Source organism: Physella acuta, unplaced genomic scaffold (assembly GCF_028476545.2).
Source record: "Physella acuta isolate Inbredline_101_S28 unplaced genomic scaffold, ASM2847654v3 ptg001284l, whole genome shotgun sequence".
Taxonomy (NCBI): domain Eukaryota; kingdom Metazoa; phylum Mollusca; class Gastropoda; family Physidae; genus Physella; species Physella acuta.
The window spans coordinates 524135-542181 of record NW_026732799.1 but is presented as its reverse complement, the minus strand read 5'-3'; the positions used below and the strand labels follow the sequence as shown (position 1 = coordinate 542181).

Below are 18047 nucleotides of genomic sequence, written 5' to 3'. Positions count from 1 at the left end.
GGATGGGCGTTAGCGGCTCTTTTGGGGGCACGGAGACTTAAGTCATGGGCGGATGATGGGGGGGGGGGGGGGTACGTGGAATGGTTGGCCCGTGTTTTGTTAGAGACGTGTGGGACTTTGGCCATCACAAGAAGTTGGTCACCACAAGAGGTTGGTCACCACACGTAAGGAGGTTGGTCACCACAAGAGGTTGGTCACCACAAGAGGTTGGTCACCACACGTCAGGAGGTTGGTCACTACAAGAGGTTGGTCACCACACGCCAGGAGGTTGGTCACCACAAGAGGTTGGTCACCACAAGAGGTTGGTCACCACAAGAGGTTGGTCACCACAGGAGGTTGGTCACCACAAGAGGTTGGTCACCACAGGAGGTTGGTCAGCACAAGAGGTTGGTCACCACACGTCAGGAGGTTGGTCACCACAGGAGGTTGGTCACCACAAGAGGTTGGTCACCACAAGAGGTTGGTCACCACACGTAAGGAGGTTGGTCACCAAAGGAGGTTGGTCACCACAGGAGGTTGGTCACCACAAGAGGTTGGTCACCACACGTAAGGAGGTTGGTCACCACAAGAGGTTGGTCACCACAGGAGGTTGGTCACCACAGGAGGTTGGTCACCACAAGAGGCTGGTCACCACAAGAGGTTGGTCACCACAAGAGGTTGGTCACCACAAGAGGTTGGTCACCACAAGAGGTTGGTCACTACAGGAGGTTGGTCACTACAGGAGGTTGGTCACCACAAGAGGTTGGTCACTACAGGAGGTTGGTCACCACACGTCATAGGTTGGTCACCACAGGAGGTTGGTCACCACAAGAGGTTGGTCACCACAAGAGGTTGGTCACCACAAGAGGTTGGTCACCACAGGAGGTTGGTCACTACAGTAGGTTGGTCACCGCAAGAGGTTGGTCACCACACGTCAGGAGGTTGGTCACCACAAGAGGTTGGTCACCACAAGAGGTTGGTCACCACAGTAGGTTGGACACCACAGTAGGTTGGTCACCACAAGAGGTTGGTCACTACAGGAGGTTGGTCACCACACGTCATAGGTTGGTCACCACAGGAGGTTGGTCACCACAAGAGGTTGGTCACCACAAGAGGTTGGTCACCACAGGAGGTTGATCACCACAAGAGGTTGGTCACTACAGGAGGTTGGTCACCACAAGAGGTTGGTCACCACAAGAGGTTGGTCACCACAAGAGGTTGGTCACCACAGGAGGTTGGTCACCACAGGAGGTTGGTCACCACAAGAGGTTGGTCACCACAAGAGGTTGGTCACCACAGGAGGTTGGTCACTACAGGAGGTTGGTCACCACAAGAGGTTGGTCACCACAAGAGGTTGGTCACCACACGTAAGGAGGTTGGTCACCACACGTCATAGGTTGGTCACTACAAGAGGTTGGTCACCACAGAAGGTTGGTCACCACACGTCATAGGTTGGTCACCACAGGAGGTTGGTCACCACAAGAGGTTGGTCACCACACGTAAGGAGGTTGGTCACCACAAGAGGTTGGTCACCACAGGAGGTTGGTCACCACAAGAGGTTGGTCACCACAAGAGGTTGGTCACCACACGTAAGGAGGTTGGTCACCACACGTCATAGGTTGGTCACCACAAGAGGTTGGTCACCACAAGAGGTTGGTCACCACAAGAGGTTGGTCACCACAGGAGGTTGGTCACTACAGTAGGTTGGTCACCGCAAGAGGTTGGTCACCACACGTCAGGAGGTTGGTCACCACAAGAGGTTGGTCACCACAAGAGGTTGGTCACCACAGTAGGTTGGACACCACAGTAGGTTGGTCACCACAAGAGGTTGGTCACTACAGGAGGTTGGTCACCACACGTCATAGGTTGGTCACCACAGGAGGTTGGTCACCACAAGAGGTTGGTCACCACAAGAGGTTGGTCACCACAGGAGGTTGATCACCACAAGAGGTTGGTCACTACAGGAGGTTGGTCACCACAAGAGGTTGATCACCACAAGAGGTTGGTCACCACAAGAGGTTGGTCACCACAGGAGGTTGGTCACCACAGGAGGTTGGTCACCACAAGAGGTTGGTCACCACAAGAGGTTGGTCACCACAGGAGGTTGGTCACTACAGGAGGTTGGTCACCACAAGAGGTTGGTCACCACAAGAGGTTGGTCACCACACGTAAGGAGGTTGGTCACCACACGTCATAGGTTGGTCACTACAAGAGGTTGGTCACCACAGAAGGTTGGTCACCACACGTCATAGGTTGGTCACCACAGGAGGTTGGTCACCACAAGAGGTTGGTCACCACACGTAAGGAGGTTGGTCACCACAAGAGGTTGGTCACCACAGGAGGTTGGTCACCACAAGAGGTTGGTCACCACAAGAGGTTGGTCACCACACGTAAGGAGGTTGGTCACCACACGTCATAGGTTGGTCACCACAAGAGGTTGGTCACCACAGGAGGTTGGTCACCACAAGAGGTTGGTCACCACACGTAAGGAGGTTGGTCACCACAAGAGGTTGGTCACCAAAAGAGGTTGGTCACCACAGGAGGTTGGTCACCACACGTCATAGGTTGGTCACCACATGAGGTTGGTCACCACAAGAGGTTGGTCACCACACGTAAGGAGGTTGGTCACCACAAGAGGTTGGTCACCACAGGAGGTTGGTCACCAAAAGAGGTTGATCACCACAAGAGGTTGGTCACCACACGTAAGGAGGTTGGTCACCACACGTCATAGGTTGGTCACCACAAGAGGTTGGTCACCACAGGAGGTTGGTCACCACACGTCATAGGTTGGTCACCACAGGAGGTTGGTCACCACAAGAGGTTGGTCACCACAAGAGGTTGGTCACCACAAGAGGTTGGTCACCACACGTCAGGAGGTTGGTCACCACAGTAGGTTGGTCACCAGAGTAGGTTGGTCACCACAAGAGGTTGGTCACCACAAGAGGTTGGTCACCATAAGAGGTTGGTCACCACACGTAAGGAGGTTGGTCACTACAAGAGGTTGGTCACCACAAGAGGTTGGTCACCACAGGAGGTTGGTCACCACAAGAGGTTGGTCACCACAAGAGGTTGGTCACCACAAGAGGTTGGTCACCACACGTAAGGAGGTTGGTCACCACAAGAGGTTGGTCACCACAAGAGGTTGGTCACCACAAGAGGTTGGTCACCACAGGAGGTTGGTCACCACAGGAGGTTGGTCACCACATGTAAGGAGGTTGGTCACCACAAGAGGTTGGTCACCACAAGAGGTTGGTCACCACAAGAGGTTGGTCACCACAAGAGGTTGGTCACCACAAGAGGTTGGTCACCACAAGAGGTTGGTCACCACAAGAGGTTGGTCACCACAAGAGTTTGGTCACCACACGCCAGGAGGTTGGTCACCACAGGAGGTTGGTCACCACACGTAAGGAGGTTGGTCACCACAAGAGGTTGGTCACCACAGGAGGTTGGTCACCACACGTAAGGAGGTTGGTCACCACAGGAGGTTGGTCACCACAGGAGGTTGGTCACAACAAGAGGTTGGTCACCACACGTAAGGAGGTTGGTCACCACAGGAGGTTGGTCACCACAGGAGGTTGGTCACCACAAGAGGTTGGTCACCACACGTAAGGAGGTTGGTCACCACAGGAGGTTGGTCAGCACACGTAAGGAGGTTGGTCACCACAAGAGGTTGGTCACCACAGGAGGTTGGTCACCACACGTAAGCAGGTTGGTCACCACAGGAGGTTGGTCACCACAGGAGGTTGGTCACCACAAGAGGTTGGTCACCACACGTAAGGAGGTTGGTCACCACAAGAGGTTGGTCACCACAGGAGGTTGGTCACCACAGGAGGTTGGTCACCACATGTAAGGAGGTTGGTCACCACAAGAGGTTGGTCACCACAGGAGGTTGGTCACCACAAGAGGTTGGTCACCACAAGAGGTTGGTCACCACAGGAGGTTGGTCACCATAGGAGGTTGGTCACCACAAGAGGTTGGTCACCACAAGAGGTTGGTCACCACAGGAGGTTGGTCACTACAGGAGGTTGGTCACCACAAGAGGTTGGTCACCACAAGAGGTTGGTCACCACACGTAAGGAGGTTGGTCACCACACGTCATAGGTTGGTCACCACAAGAGGTTGGTCACCACAGGAGGTTGGTCACCACACGTCATAGGTTGGTCACCACAGGAGGTTGGTCACCACAAGAGGTTGGTCACCACACGTAAGGAGGTTGGTCACCACAAGAGGTTGGTCACCACAGGAGGTTGGTCACCACAAGAGGTTGGTCACCACAAGAGGTTGGTCACCACACGTAAGGAGGTTGGTCACCACACGTCATAGGTTGGTCACCACAAGAGGTTGGTCACCACAGGAGGTTGGTCAGCACAAGAGGTTGGTCACCACACGTAAGGAGGTTGGTCACCACAAGAGGTTGGTCACCACAAGAGGTTGGTCACCACAGGAGGTTGGTCACCACACGTCATAGGTTGGTCACCACAGGAGGTTGGTCACCACAAGAGGTTGGTCACCACACGTAAGGAGGTTGGTCACCACACGTAAGGAGGTTGGTCACCACAAGAGGTTGGTCACCACAGGAGGTTGGTCACCACAAGAGGTTGGTCACCACAAGAGGTTGGTCACCACACGTAAGGAGGTTGGTCACCACACGTCATAGGTTGGTCACCACAAGAGGTTGGTCACCACAGGAGGTTGGTCACCACACGTCATAGGTTGGTCACCACAGGAGGTTGGTCACCACAAGAGGTTGGTCACCACAAGAGGTTGGTCACCAAACGTAAGGAGGTTGGTCACTAAAAGAGGTTGGTCACCACAAGAGGTTGGTCACCACAGGAGGTTGGTCACCACAAGAGGTTGGTCACCACAGGAGGTTGGTCACCACAAGAGGTTGGTCACCACAAGAGGTTGGTCACCACACGTAAGGAGGTTGGTCACCACAAGAGGTTGGTCACCACAGGAGGTTGGTCACCACAGGAGGTTGGTCACCACATGTAAGGAGGTTGGTCACCACAAGAGGTTGGTCACCACAGGAGGTTGGTCACCACAAGAGGTTGGTCACCACACGTAAGGAGGTTGGTCACCACAAGAGGTTGGTCACCACAAGAGGTTGGTCACCACAAGAGGTTGGTCACCACAAGAGGTTGGTCACCACACGTAAGGAGGTTGGTCACCACAAGAGGTTGGTCACCACAAGAGGTTGGTCACCACAAGAGGTTGGTCACCACACGTCAGGAGGTTGGTCACCACAAGAGGTTGGTCACCACAAGAGGTTGGTCACCACAGTAGGTTGGTCACCACAGTAGGTTGGTCACCACAAGAGGTTGGTCACCACAAGAGGTTGGTCACCATAAGAGGTTGGTCACCACACGTAAGGAGGTTGGTCACTACAAGAGGTTGGTCACCACAAGAGGTTGGTCACCACAGGAGGTTGGTCACCACAAGAGGTTGGTCACCACAAGAGGTTGGTCACCACAAGAGGTTGGTCACCACACGTAAGGAGGTTGGTCACCACAAGAGGTTGGTCACCACAAGAGGTTGGTCACCACAAGAGGTTGGTCACCACACGTCAGGAGGTTGGTCACCACAAGAGGTTGGTCACCACAAGAGGTTGGTCACCACAGTAGGTTGGTCACCACAGTAGGTTGGTCACCACAAGAGGTTGGTCACCACAAGAGGTTGGTCACCATAAGAGGTTGGTCACCACACGTAAGGAGGTTGGTCACTACAAGAGGTTGGTCACCACAAGAGGTTGGTCACCACAGGAGGTTGGTCACCACAAGAGGTTGGTCACCACAGGAGGTTGGTCAACACAGGAGGTTGGTCACCACAAGAGGTTGGTCACCACAAGAGGTTGGTCACCACAAGAGGTTGGTCACCACAAGAGGTTGGTCACCACAAGAGGTTGGTCACCACAAGAGGTTGGTCACCACAGGAGGTTGGTCACCACAAGAGGTTGGTCACCACAAGAGGTTGGTCACCACACGTCAGGAGGTTGGTCACCACAAGAGGTTGGTCACCACATGTAAGGAGGTTGGTCACCACAAGAGGTTGGTCACCACAAGAGGTTGGTCACCACAAGAGGTTGGTCACCACAAGAGGTTGGTCACCACAAGAGGTTGGTCACCACAAGAGGTTGGTCACCACAGGAGGTTGGTCACCACAAGAGGTTGGTCACCACAAGAGGTTGGTCACCACACCTAAGGAGGTTGACTTTTACATAATCTTTAGCCAACACATGTAAGGGCTAAAAACGACTGATGTCTGTAATGGGGGGAAGGGGGGGATGTCATTAGTCTCTCAGAAATTAGTAGGTTGTAGGGGCTGAACTAAATAATGATAAAACAGGCGTGTTGAAATGTTGATATATCAGATATTTTGAAATGTTTATAGACACAGATATGTTGAAATGTTGATAGTTACAGATATCTTATGAAATGTTGATAACTATTCGCATGTTGAAATGTTGATAAATATACACATGTTGAAATGTTGATAGACACCGATATGTTGAAATGTTGATAGCTACAGATATCTGATGAAATGTTGATAGTTACAGATATCTGATGAAATGTTGATAGTTACAGATATCTGATGAAATGTTGATATCTATCCACAAGTTGAAATGTTGATAGACACAGATAAACAGATCGGCTGCACGCTTCCTTGCCTGATTGAATTATCTGAAAAATCTTCTTCATTTAAGCTTGAAGTAGCAAAGGTCATCCTGACACGGTAATTTAATTCAAGTGAACCGAGCTATTTTTAGACGCGTAGCACGTGATTTCATTGATGAGATTGGAATAAAAAATACAACCGGCTCTTTTAAAAGAGAAGGTTTGTCTGACGGGTGATGTGCGCTGTCTTTGGTTGGTAGTTGTGGTGTGGGGGTTGTGGTGTGGGGGTTGTGGTGTGTGGGTTGGGGTGTGGGGGTTAAGGTGTGGGGGTTGGGGTGCGTGGGTTGTGGTGAGGGGGTCATTGTGTGGGGGTTGTGGTGTGGGGGTTGTGGTGTGGGGGTTGTGGTGTGTGGGTTGGGGTTGTGGTGTGTGGGTTGGGGTGTGTGGGTTGGGGTTGTGGTGTGTGGGTTGTGGTGTGGGGGTTGTGGTGTGGGGGTTGTGGTGTGTGGGTTGTGGTGTGTGGGTTGGGGTGTGGGGGTTGGGGTGTGGGGGTTGTGGTGTGGGGGTTGTGGTGTGTGGGTTGTGGTGAGGGGGTCATTGTGTGGGGGTTGTGGTGTGGGGGTTGTGGTGTGGGGGTTGGGGTGTGGGGGTTGGGGTGTGAGGGTTGGGGTGTGGGGGTTGTGGTGTGGGGGTTGTGGTGTGGGGGTTGTGGTGTGTGGGTTGGGGTTGTGGTGTGTGGGTTGTGGTGTGTGGGTTGGGGTTGTGGTGTGTGGGTTGTGGTGTGTGGGTTGTGGTGTGTGGGGGTTGTGGTTTGGGGGTTGGGGTGTGGGGGTTGGGGTGTGGGGGTTGGGGTGTGGGGGTCATTGTGTGGGGGTTGTGGTGTGTGGGGGTTGGGGTGTGGGGGTTGTGGTATGTGGGTTGGGGTGTGGGGTTAGGGGTGTGGGGGTTGGGGTGTGGGGGTTGGGGTGTGGGGGTTGGGGTGTGTGGGTTGTGGTGAGGGGGTCATTGTGTGGGGGTTGTGGTGTGTGGGTTGTGGTGTGTGGGTTGTGGTGTGGGGGTTGGGGTTGGGGTGTGGGGGTTGTGGTGTGTGGGTTGGGGTGTGGGGGTTGGGGTGTGGGGGTTGTGGTGTGTGGGTTGGGGTTGTGGTGTGTGGGTTGTGGTGTGTGGGTTGTGGTGTGTGGGGGTTGTGGTGTGGGGGTTGGGGTGTGGGGGTTGGGGTGTGGGGGTCATTGTGTGGGGGTTGTGGTGTGTGGGGGTTGTGGTGTGGGGGTTGTGGTGTGGGGGTTGTGGTGTGGGGGTTGTGGTGTGTGGGTTGGGGTGTGGGGGTCATTGTGTGGGGGTTGTGGTGTGTGGGTTGTGGTGTGGGGGTTGTGGTGTGGGGGTTGTGGTGTGGGGGTTGGGGTGTGTGGGTTGTGGTGTGGGGGTTGGGGTGTGGGGGTTGTTGTGTAGGGGTTGTGGTGTGTGGGTTGGGGTGTGGGGGTTGGGGTGTGGGGGTTGTGGTGTGTGGGTTGGGGTGTGGGGGTTGGGGTGTGGGGGTTGGGGTGTGGGGGTTGGGGGTTGGGGTGTGGGGGTTGGGGTGTGGGGGTTGGGGTGTGGGGGTTGGGGTTGGGGTGTGTGGGTTGGGGTGTGTGGGTTTTGGTGTGTGGGTTGGGGTGTGGGGGTCATAGTGTGGGAGATGAGGTGCGGGATCGTTGCTTTGTGCTCAGATTATCAAGTCATCTCATTGATGACAATTAACTTTTTTGCCATTCTATTAAATTGACCAAGTTTACACTCAAGGGTAAATTGACAAGCCGTGAAATTGAACAACTTTACACGAGCCATGAAAATGACCAACTTTACACCAGCCATTAATTGACCAACTTTACACCATCCATGAAATTGTCAAAACCAGCAGTAAAATCGACAAACTTTACACCAGCCATGAAATTGACCAATTTTACACCAGCCATGAAATTGACCAACTTTACACCATCCATAAAATTGACCAACTTTGCACAATCCATAAAATTGACCAAGTTTTCACCCAATCCCACCCTGGCCGTTAATCTCTGAAGCTCACAGCTGATATACAGGGATGTCAAAGGGAATTTATTGGGGTCATACTCAGGCTGTGGGGCAGGGGAGAGAATCGACATGAAGGAGTAAGGGAAATAACTGGCATGTATTCTATTGATATTGATGGGCGGTGCGACATAGTGGCTGGGACTGGAGTGTGTGTTTTGTGGCTGGGGTGGGAGTGTGTGTTTTGTGGCTGGGGTGGGAGTGGGGGTGTAGTCTGGTGGGGGTCGGTCGGTGGTGGGGTAGGGTGGGGTAGTGGGGAGGGTTAGTGTGGGGGACAATGGTTACAGGGTAAGTGGTTGTGTGGTTGTGTGGGGGGTAGTTAAGTGGTTGTGTGGTCTAGGGACAGACAAAATGAAGGCAAACATCTTTCCATAAGCAGAAAGTCTGTCGCGTAATTTTCAGTCTAATGTAAGATATACAGGTACAACAGAAAACAGATTTTGTACAGACAGACTAAAGGCAGACAGTCTGCTAGCAATGACACCCCCACACCTAAGCTAGAGTAGAGCACAGACTTGCTAAAACCTAATTTAAAAGTGTCCTCGGGTATAGAATGTTCCAGAAGGTTCCAGAGCTAAGTTTTTGATAGGGTTAGCGCTGTACGTCTGGAAGGTTCTCTGACGGCAAGCTCTAACTAGAGTTATTGGCTGATAGTGGGCCACTAACTGGGCCACAAACTGGGCCACAAACTGGGCCACAAACTGGGCCACAAACTGGGCCACAAACTGGGCCACAAACTGGGCCACAAACTGGCCCTCAACCCACACAAACACGATGGAAAGCGGCCGGCAGACGTGCATTAAGATTTTTGGGGCTGAAAGGGCCATGAGACATGCACTAAGATTTTTGGGGCCATGAGACATGCACTAAGATTTTTTGGGCCATGAGACATGCACTAAGATTTTTGGGGCCATGATATATTTGGGGCCATGAGACATGCACTAAGATTTTTGGGGCCATGAGACATGCACTAAGATTTTTTGGGCCATGAGACATGCACTAAGATTTTTGGGGCCATGATATATTTGGGGCCATGAGACATGCACTAAGATTTTTGGGGCCATGAGACATGCACTAAGATTTTTGGGGCCATGAGACATGCACTAGGATTTTTGGGGCCATGAGACATGCACTAAGATTTTTGGGGCCATGAGACATGCTCTAAGATTTTTGGGGCCATGAGACATGCACTAAGATTTTTGGGGCCATGAGACATGCACTAAGATTTTTGGGGCCATGAGACATGCACTAAGATTTTTGGGGCCATGAGACATGCACTAAGATTTTTGGGGCCATGAGACATGCACTAAGATTTTTGGGGCCATGATATATTTGGGGCCATGAGACATGCACTAAGATTTTTGGTGCCATGAGACATGCACTAAGATTTTTGGTGCCATGAGAAATGCACTAAGATTTTTGGTGCCATGAGATATTTGGGGCCATGAGACATGCACTAAGATTTTTGGGGCCATGAGATATTTGGGGCCATGAGACATGCACTAAGATTTTTGGGGCCATGAGACATGCACTAAGATTTTTGGGGCCATGGGACATGCACTAAGATTTTTGGGGCCTTGAGACATGCACTAAGATTTTTGGACCCATGAGATATTTGGGGCCATGGGATATTTGGGGCCATGGGATATTTGGGGCCATGGGATATTTGGGGCCATGGGATATTTGGGGCCATGGGATATTTGGGGCCATGGGATATTTGGGGCCATGGGATATTTGGGGCCATGGGATATTTGGGGCCATGGGATATTTGGGGCCATGAGCTGTTTGGTGCCGTGAGATATGCACTAAGATTTGTGTGTGAGAAGTAGAGACATGCCACGGTTGTAAAGAAGGTGACGTCAATTGTTGTGCTGTTGGTCACATACTGTCACTCAGTTGTTGTAACAGACGATACAGACCTTTAAAGCGTCACGTCACCTGCTCACGTCGCGTGACACTGCCACGTCTGACCCACATCGCACCATGTGACCACCCTCACCACACCACGCCACACAACCTGACCAAAAGCCACACCATACAACGCGGAATACACCCACAATCAAACGAAGTTTTCTGCCTAAGAAATGCGCCTTGTCTGGTTTTAATTAAACCCATTCAACTAACCGGAAATGAAGGTCGCGGACGGGTTGGGCGGGTTGCCATGGTGACAGTATTTAGTCTTGTAGTCGGATCGGAAGAAAGCTGATTTTAGTTAGCTTAAGAAGATAATCAGATACTTTTTACAAGATCAGATAGACACTCTGTGATGCAGTTTTCTGGAAACTTCCGGGTGCAGGCATCAAATCCTTAATCTTGCAGACGTTACACATTGAAAGGGTTAAGATAGGTTTCACTAAAAGCGTATTGATAAATGTTGAGTATTACTAAAATAAAACATATGTGTGCAACTTTTATAATAATAAACTTTATACCCACGAAAAAGATTATAAGCCGTAATTGTATTTTGTTAATTAGATTTAGTTGACGCTCTGCGTAACAAAACAAAATATGCTTGATTCTAAATGACAATTATCTGGCATTATTTCAACACTGGGTTAGGAGATTTGGCCACAAACACACCACACACTACCCACACACAAACACCCTCACACACAAACAGACAAGCCACCCACACTGGCATCCTACAGGACTAACCTGTAATCAAATACCTACATATGCACACACACACATCGACACCACACACTGACGCCACACACACACACACACATCGACACCACACACTGACGCCACACACACACTGACGCCACACACACACACACAATGACGCCACACACTGAAGCAACAAGGAGTCAGACTGGACTGACGCGACCACAGTACCAAGTCCCTGGGGCAGGCGGGGTGGGTAGGTGGGTGGGGTGGGTGGGTGGGGACTGTGAGATAGATTTGTGTAAGGACAGGGAGGAGATTAAAGATTTCCTCAGCCACGTGAGCTGGGATTAACGTCTGTGTGAGTGGAATAAGTCGGTTCTAGAACTTTCTATACCATCTATCTAGACGTCAGTGTGAGAGGAATAAGTCGGTTCTAGAACTTTCTATACCGTCTATCTAGACGTCTGTGTGAGAGGAATAAGTCGGTTCTAGAACTTTCTATACCATCTATCTAGACGTGTGTGTGAGGGGAATAAGTCGGTTCTAGAACTTTCTATACCGTCTATCTAGACGTCTGTGTGAGAGGAATAAGTCGGTTCTAGAACTTTCTATACCATCTATCTAGACGTGTGTGTGAGTGGAATAAGTCGGTTCTAGAACTTTCTATACCATCTATCTAGACGTGTATGTGAGCTGAATAAGTCGGTTCTAGAACTTTCTATACCATCTATCTAGACGTGTATGTGAGCTGAATAAGTCGGTTCTAGAACTTTCTATACCATCTATCTAGACGTCTGTGTGAGTGGAATAAGTCGGTTCTAGAACTTTCTATACCATCTATCTGGAAAGTTGCCATGTACCAGACATTAGCAGAATAAAGCTTTTCGTCCACAGTTGTAGGTTCCCACGTTTGTGGGTCACATATTGTGGGTACCTCAGTTGTGGGTACCTCAGATTATTCCTCGAGGATTTCAAATTCTGTCATTAGGCTTCAGCCATTTATTTTAAAAATATTTGACCAATTTGGTAAAACCAAAATTGTTAAAACTTAACATTGTAGAAGAATGTTGGATGAACTTGTTAAAACCAAATGTTGGATGAACTTGTTAAAACCAAATGTTGGATGAACTTGTTAAAACCAAATGTTGGGTGAACTTGTTAAAACCAAATGTTGGATGAACTTGTTAAAACCAAATGTTGGATGAACTTGTTAAAACCAAATGTTGGATGAACTTGTTAAAACCAAATGTTGGATGAACTTGTTAAAACCTAACATTGTTGAAGAATGTTGGATGAACTTGTTAAAACCAAATGTTGGATGAACTTGTTAAAACCTAACATTGTTGAAGAATGTTGGATGAACTTGTTAAAACCAAATGTTGGATGAACTTGTTAAAACCAAATGTTGGATGAACTTGTTAAAACCAAATGTTGGATGAACTTGTTAAAACCAAATGTTGGATGAACTTGTTAAAACCTAACATTGTTGAAGAATGTTAGATAAACTTGTTAAAACCAAATGTTGTAGAAGAATGTTGGATGAACTTGTTGAAACCAAATGTTGGGTGAACTTGTTAAAACCAAATGTTGGATGAACTTGTTAAAACCAAATGTTGGATGAACTTGTTAAAACCAAATGTTGGGTGAACTTGTTAAAACCAAATGTTGGGTGAACTTGTTAAAACCAAATGTTGGGTGAACTTGTTAAAACCAAATGTTGGATGAACTTGTTAAAACCAAATGTTGGATGAACTTGTTAAAACCAAATGTTGGGTGAACTTGTTAAAACCAAATGTTGGGTGAACTTGTTAAAACCAAATGTTGGATGAACTTGTTAAAACCAAATGTTGGATGAACTTGTTAAAACCAAATGTTGGATGAACTTGTTAAAACCAAATGTTGGGTGAACTTGTTAAAACCTAACATTGTTGAAGAATGTTGGAGCCGACAACTTAAAGCCTGAATGCCTGTGGCGTCACTTGTCTATTGGAGCAGTTGTTTGAAGTAATGAGGGTAATATCCCGTCCCTCCGTCCCCCCGCCCGTGGCCAGTACTTAATGAGTTACCTTTGGGGCGCTAGACGGACTTTCTTGTCGACTTTTTTAACAACCCACATACCACTCACCTCCCTACCCACGCCCCTCCCACATGCAGAAATTCAAATGACAAGACAAATAAACACACAGATGAACTTCAAGTTTTTAAGAAACCTCCCACACACGAGGCTACAGTAGACAAGAAAAATTTAAGGAGTTAGCGCTGGCACTTTTTGGCTACGGCAGGATGGTGCTACACAAGGTCAGGTGCTACACAAGGTCAGGTGCTAGACAAGGTCAGGTGCTACACAAGGTCAGGGGTCACACAAGGTCAGGTGCTACTCAAGGTCAGGTGCTGTCACAAGGTCAGGTGCTACACAAGGTCAGGGGTCACACAAGGTCAGGTGCTACACAAGGTCAAGTGCTACACAAGGTCAGGTGCTAGACAAGGTCAGGTGCTACACAAGGTCAGGGGTCACACAAGGTCAGGTGCTACTCAAGGTCAGGTGCTGTCACAAGGTCAGGTGCTACACAAGGTCAGGGGTCACACAAGGTCAGGTGCTACATAAGGTCAGGTGCTAGACAAGGTCAGGTGCTACACAAGGTCAAGTGCTACACAAGGTCAGGTGCTACACAAGGTCAGGTGCTACACAAGGTCAGGCGCTGTCCACGTGTGACCTCTACCATATACCTGTATAATCTAGCTAATAGCACCAATGCCACAACATAGTTTGTCTAAATTTATTGTAATTAATTGCAGTGATTAATTATAGTGGGTATGTATCTAATGATGGGTGGTGAATTGAAGTTGATAGGAGGTTAATTAGTAATTAAACTTGATTGCGTTTAATAACACTAGATAAATTGTTCAGTGCAATTTATAGGGGATTAATTACAACAAATGGGTGTTAATTAAAATAAACATACCAATCAACAATCAGTCAAAGAAAGGCAGTAATAAAGATGACAATTTAAAAGTCTGATTGGTTAGGTTTAGAGTTAATCGTTGTAGTAATCCAAGGACGATTGAAATAGATAATCCTATGTCTGGGACGCAATAATAGACGCTCAAAACAGTAGACATATTCAGTCGTGCATGACGGTTTGGGATAGTCAGTCATACATGACATCTAAGGTAAGTCAGTCATACATGACATCTAAGGTAAGTCAGTCATACATGACATCTAAGGTAAGTCAGTCATACATGACATCTAAGGTAAGTCAGTCATACATGACATCTAAGGTAAGTAAGTCATACATGTAATCCAAGGTAAGTCAGTCATACATGACATCTAAGGTAAGGCAGTCATACATGACATCCAAGGTAAGTCAGTCATACCTGACATTTAGTGTAGACGTTAGACGCTCCTGTGTTACAACTGAACGTAGTGCAGCAATCTAAAATACGCCTCACTGATGTAAAGAACATTCAAGAAATCCCATAAACGAACAACCCATGATAAAGCACAAACAACATACGTACCTCGATTTTACGTTTAGAGAAATGTGAACCAGCACATACAATCTTCATCGTCACCTGGAGAGGCGATAAAAAACAACATAAGAATTTTATAAAACAATTTATGGAAAAAAAAGAACAAAAAACCATGAAATATGATAAATGCAAGTTTTTGGAAAGTCCTAAGATAAAAGATGTTAACAGTTTTATAATCTATACATTACATTTTTGTATTTTATTACTATTATTATTAGTTATTATTATTTTTATAACTAAACAAGTGTAAAATACTATGGAAAAACGTCATTCTCCTTCCATTGCATTTAATTTTATTACAAAATTTTGAAAAGCTAAGCATAAAAATGCTGTCTTAGAAAGAAAATATTTTTTATGTATTCTAAAATTTTAAAGTCTCGATGTTTTGGTGATATTTTTAGATGGCGTTATTGACGGGCGACCTTGAGAGCAGGCGTCAAAGGTTAAACGAGTTCTAGCACTATCACGCAGGACAGTTTAGCTGATTTTACAGCCCCTAACGTCACAAAGTGCTACTTTTACAACTAGATCTCCCCACCCCTGTGCTACTTTTACAACCAGATCCCCTACCCCCTGTGCTACTTTTACAACTAGATCCCCCACCCCCTGTGCTACTTTTACAACTAGATCCCCCACCCCCTGTGCTACTTTTACAACCAGATCCCCACCCCCTGTGCTACTTTTACAACCAGATCCCCACCCCCGGTGCTACTTTTAAAACCAGATCCCGACCCCCTGTGCTACTTTTACAACTATATCCCCCTACCCCCTTTGCTACTTTTACAACAAATTTCACCACCCCCCTGTGCTACTTTTACAACAAATTTCAACCCACTGTGCTCCTCATGAGCCCGGCTTGGCCCGCTAGCTGTAGAACGGCCCACATAAATCTAGTCTTGTAGTGGCCCACTGGCCCGAGAACGGCCCACATAAATCTAGTCTTGTAGTGGCCCACTGGCCCGAGAACGGCCCACATAAATCTAGTCTTGTAGTGGCCCACTAGCTGTAGAACGGCCCACATAAATCTAGTCTTGTAGTGGCCCACTAGCTGTAGAACGGCCCACATAAATCTTGTCTTGTAGTGGCCCACTAGCTGTAGAACGGCCCACATAAATCTAGTCTTGTAGTGGCCCACTAGCTGTAGAACGGCCCACATAAATCTAGTCTTGTAGTGGCCCACTAGCTGTAGAACGGCCCACATAAATCTAGTCTTGTAGTGGCCCACTAGCTGTAGAACGGCCCACATAAATCTAGTCTTGTAGTGGCCCACTAGCTGTAGAACGGCCCACATAAATCTAGTCTTGTAGTGGCCCACTAGCTGTAGAACGGCCCACATAAATCTAGTCTTGTAGTGGCCCACTAGCTGTAGAACGGCCCACATAAATCTAGTCTTGTAGTGGCCCACTAGCTGTAGAACGGCCCACATAAATCTAGTCTTGTAGTGGCCCACTAGCTGTAGAACGGCCCACATAAATCTAGTCTTGTAGTGGCCCACCAGCCCGAGAACGGCCCACATAAATCTAGTCTTGTAGTGGCCCACTAGCCCTAGAACGGCCCACATAAATCTAGTCTTGTAGTGGCCCACCAGCCCTAGAACGGCCCACATAAATCTTGTCTTGTAGTGGCCCACTAGCTGTAGAACGGCCCACATAAATCTAGTCTTGTAGTGGCCCACCAGCCCTAGAACGGCCCACATAAATCTTGTCTTGTAGTGGCCCACTAGCTGTAGAACGGCCCACATAAATCTAGTCTTGTAGTGGCCCACCAGCCCGAGAACGGCCCACATAAATCTAGTCTTGGATAGGCTGTCAGGAGAGCGATGCTGGCGCCAGGAAGGTCAGATTTCTGCTATTTATTGCCCGTCACTCCACTGTCGTTCCTTAACATTTGAGCACCGTCGTGATCGATAGTTTAAACTGTAGTGATCGATAGTTTAAACTGGTGATCGATAGTTTAAGGTATAGTGATCGATAGTTTAAGGTATAGTGATCGATAGTTTAAGGTATAGTGATCGATAGTTTAAACTGGTGATCGATAGTTTAAGGTATAGTGATCGATAGTTTAAACTGGTGATCGATAGTTTAAACTGGTGATCGATAGTTTAAGGTATAGTGATCGATAGTTTAAGGTATAGTGATCGATAGTTTAAACTAGTGATCGATAGTTTAAACTAGTGATCGATAGTTTAAACTAGTGATCGATAGTTTTAACTGGTGATCGATAGTTTTAACTGTAGTGATCGATAGTTTTAACTGGTGATCGATAGTTTAAGGTATAGTGATCGATAGTTTAAGGTATAATGATCGATAGTTTAAACTGGTGATCGATAGTTTTAACTGGTGATCGATAGTTTAAACTGGTGATCGACAGTTTAAACTGGTGATCGATAGTTTAAGGTATAGTGATCGATAGTTTAAACTGGTGATCGATAGTTTAAACTGGTGATCGATAGTTTTAACTGTTGATCGATAGTTTAAACTAGTTATCGATAGTTTAAACTAGTGATCGATAGTTTAAAATGGTGATCGATAGTTTAAACTGGTGATCGATAGTTTAAACTGGTGATCGATAGATTAAACTGGTGATCGATAGTTTAAGGTATAGTGATCGATAGTTTTAACTGGTAACTGGTGAGCGATAGTTTAAGGTATAGTGATCGATAGTTTTAACTGGTGATCGATAGTTTAAGGTATAGTTATCGATAGTTTAAACTGGTGATCGATAATTTTAACTGGTGATCGATAGTTCAAACTGGTGATCGATAGTTTTAACTGTAGTGATCGATAATTTAAACTGTAGTAATCGATAGTTTAAACTGGTGATCGATAGTTTAAGGTATAGTGATCGATAGTTTAAACTGGTGATTGATAGTTTAAACTTGTGATCGATAATTTAAACTGGTGATCGATAGTTTTAACTGTAGTGATCGATAATTTAAATTGTAGTAATCGATAGTTTAAACTGGTGATCGATAGTTTAAGGTATAGTGATCGATAGTTTAAACTGGTGATTGATAGTTTAAACTTGTGATCGATAATTTCAACTGGTGATCGATAGTTTAAACTATAGTGATCGATACTTTATAGTGGTTTAAAATGTGATGGACTATATTTTATAAACTGTAAGATTAACTGGGTATTTTGTTTGTAGGTCGAGTAGTTTTGTAGGCGTTGTTAGATGGATGGCGTCCGATGAAGTAGTTCATGGGGGAGTGGTGGCAGGATGGTACTTGGTAGATTGGTGTATGGT

General features: G+C 47.4%; 1 protein-coding gene across 1 annotated transcript in view; it reads right to left on the bottom strand.

Annotated features, from left to right (window-relative positions):
• LOC131958026 (uncharacterized) overlaps positions 1-18047 on the bottom strand; it is a 99633-nt gene that overhangs the window by 12157 nt on the left and 69429 nt on the right. Inside the window, exon 4 of the mRNA XM_059322911.1 lies at positions 14787-14840. Coding sequence (XP_059178894.1) covers positions 14787-14840 — 54 coding nt within the window. The remainder of the gene's footprint in view (positions 1-14786; positions 14841-18047) is intronic.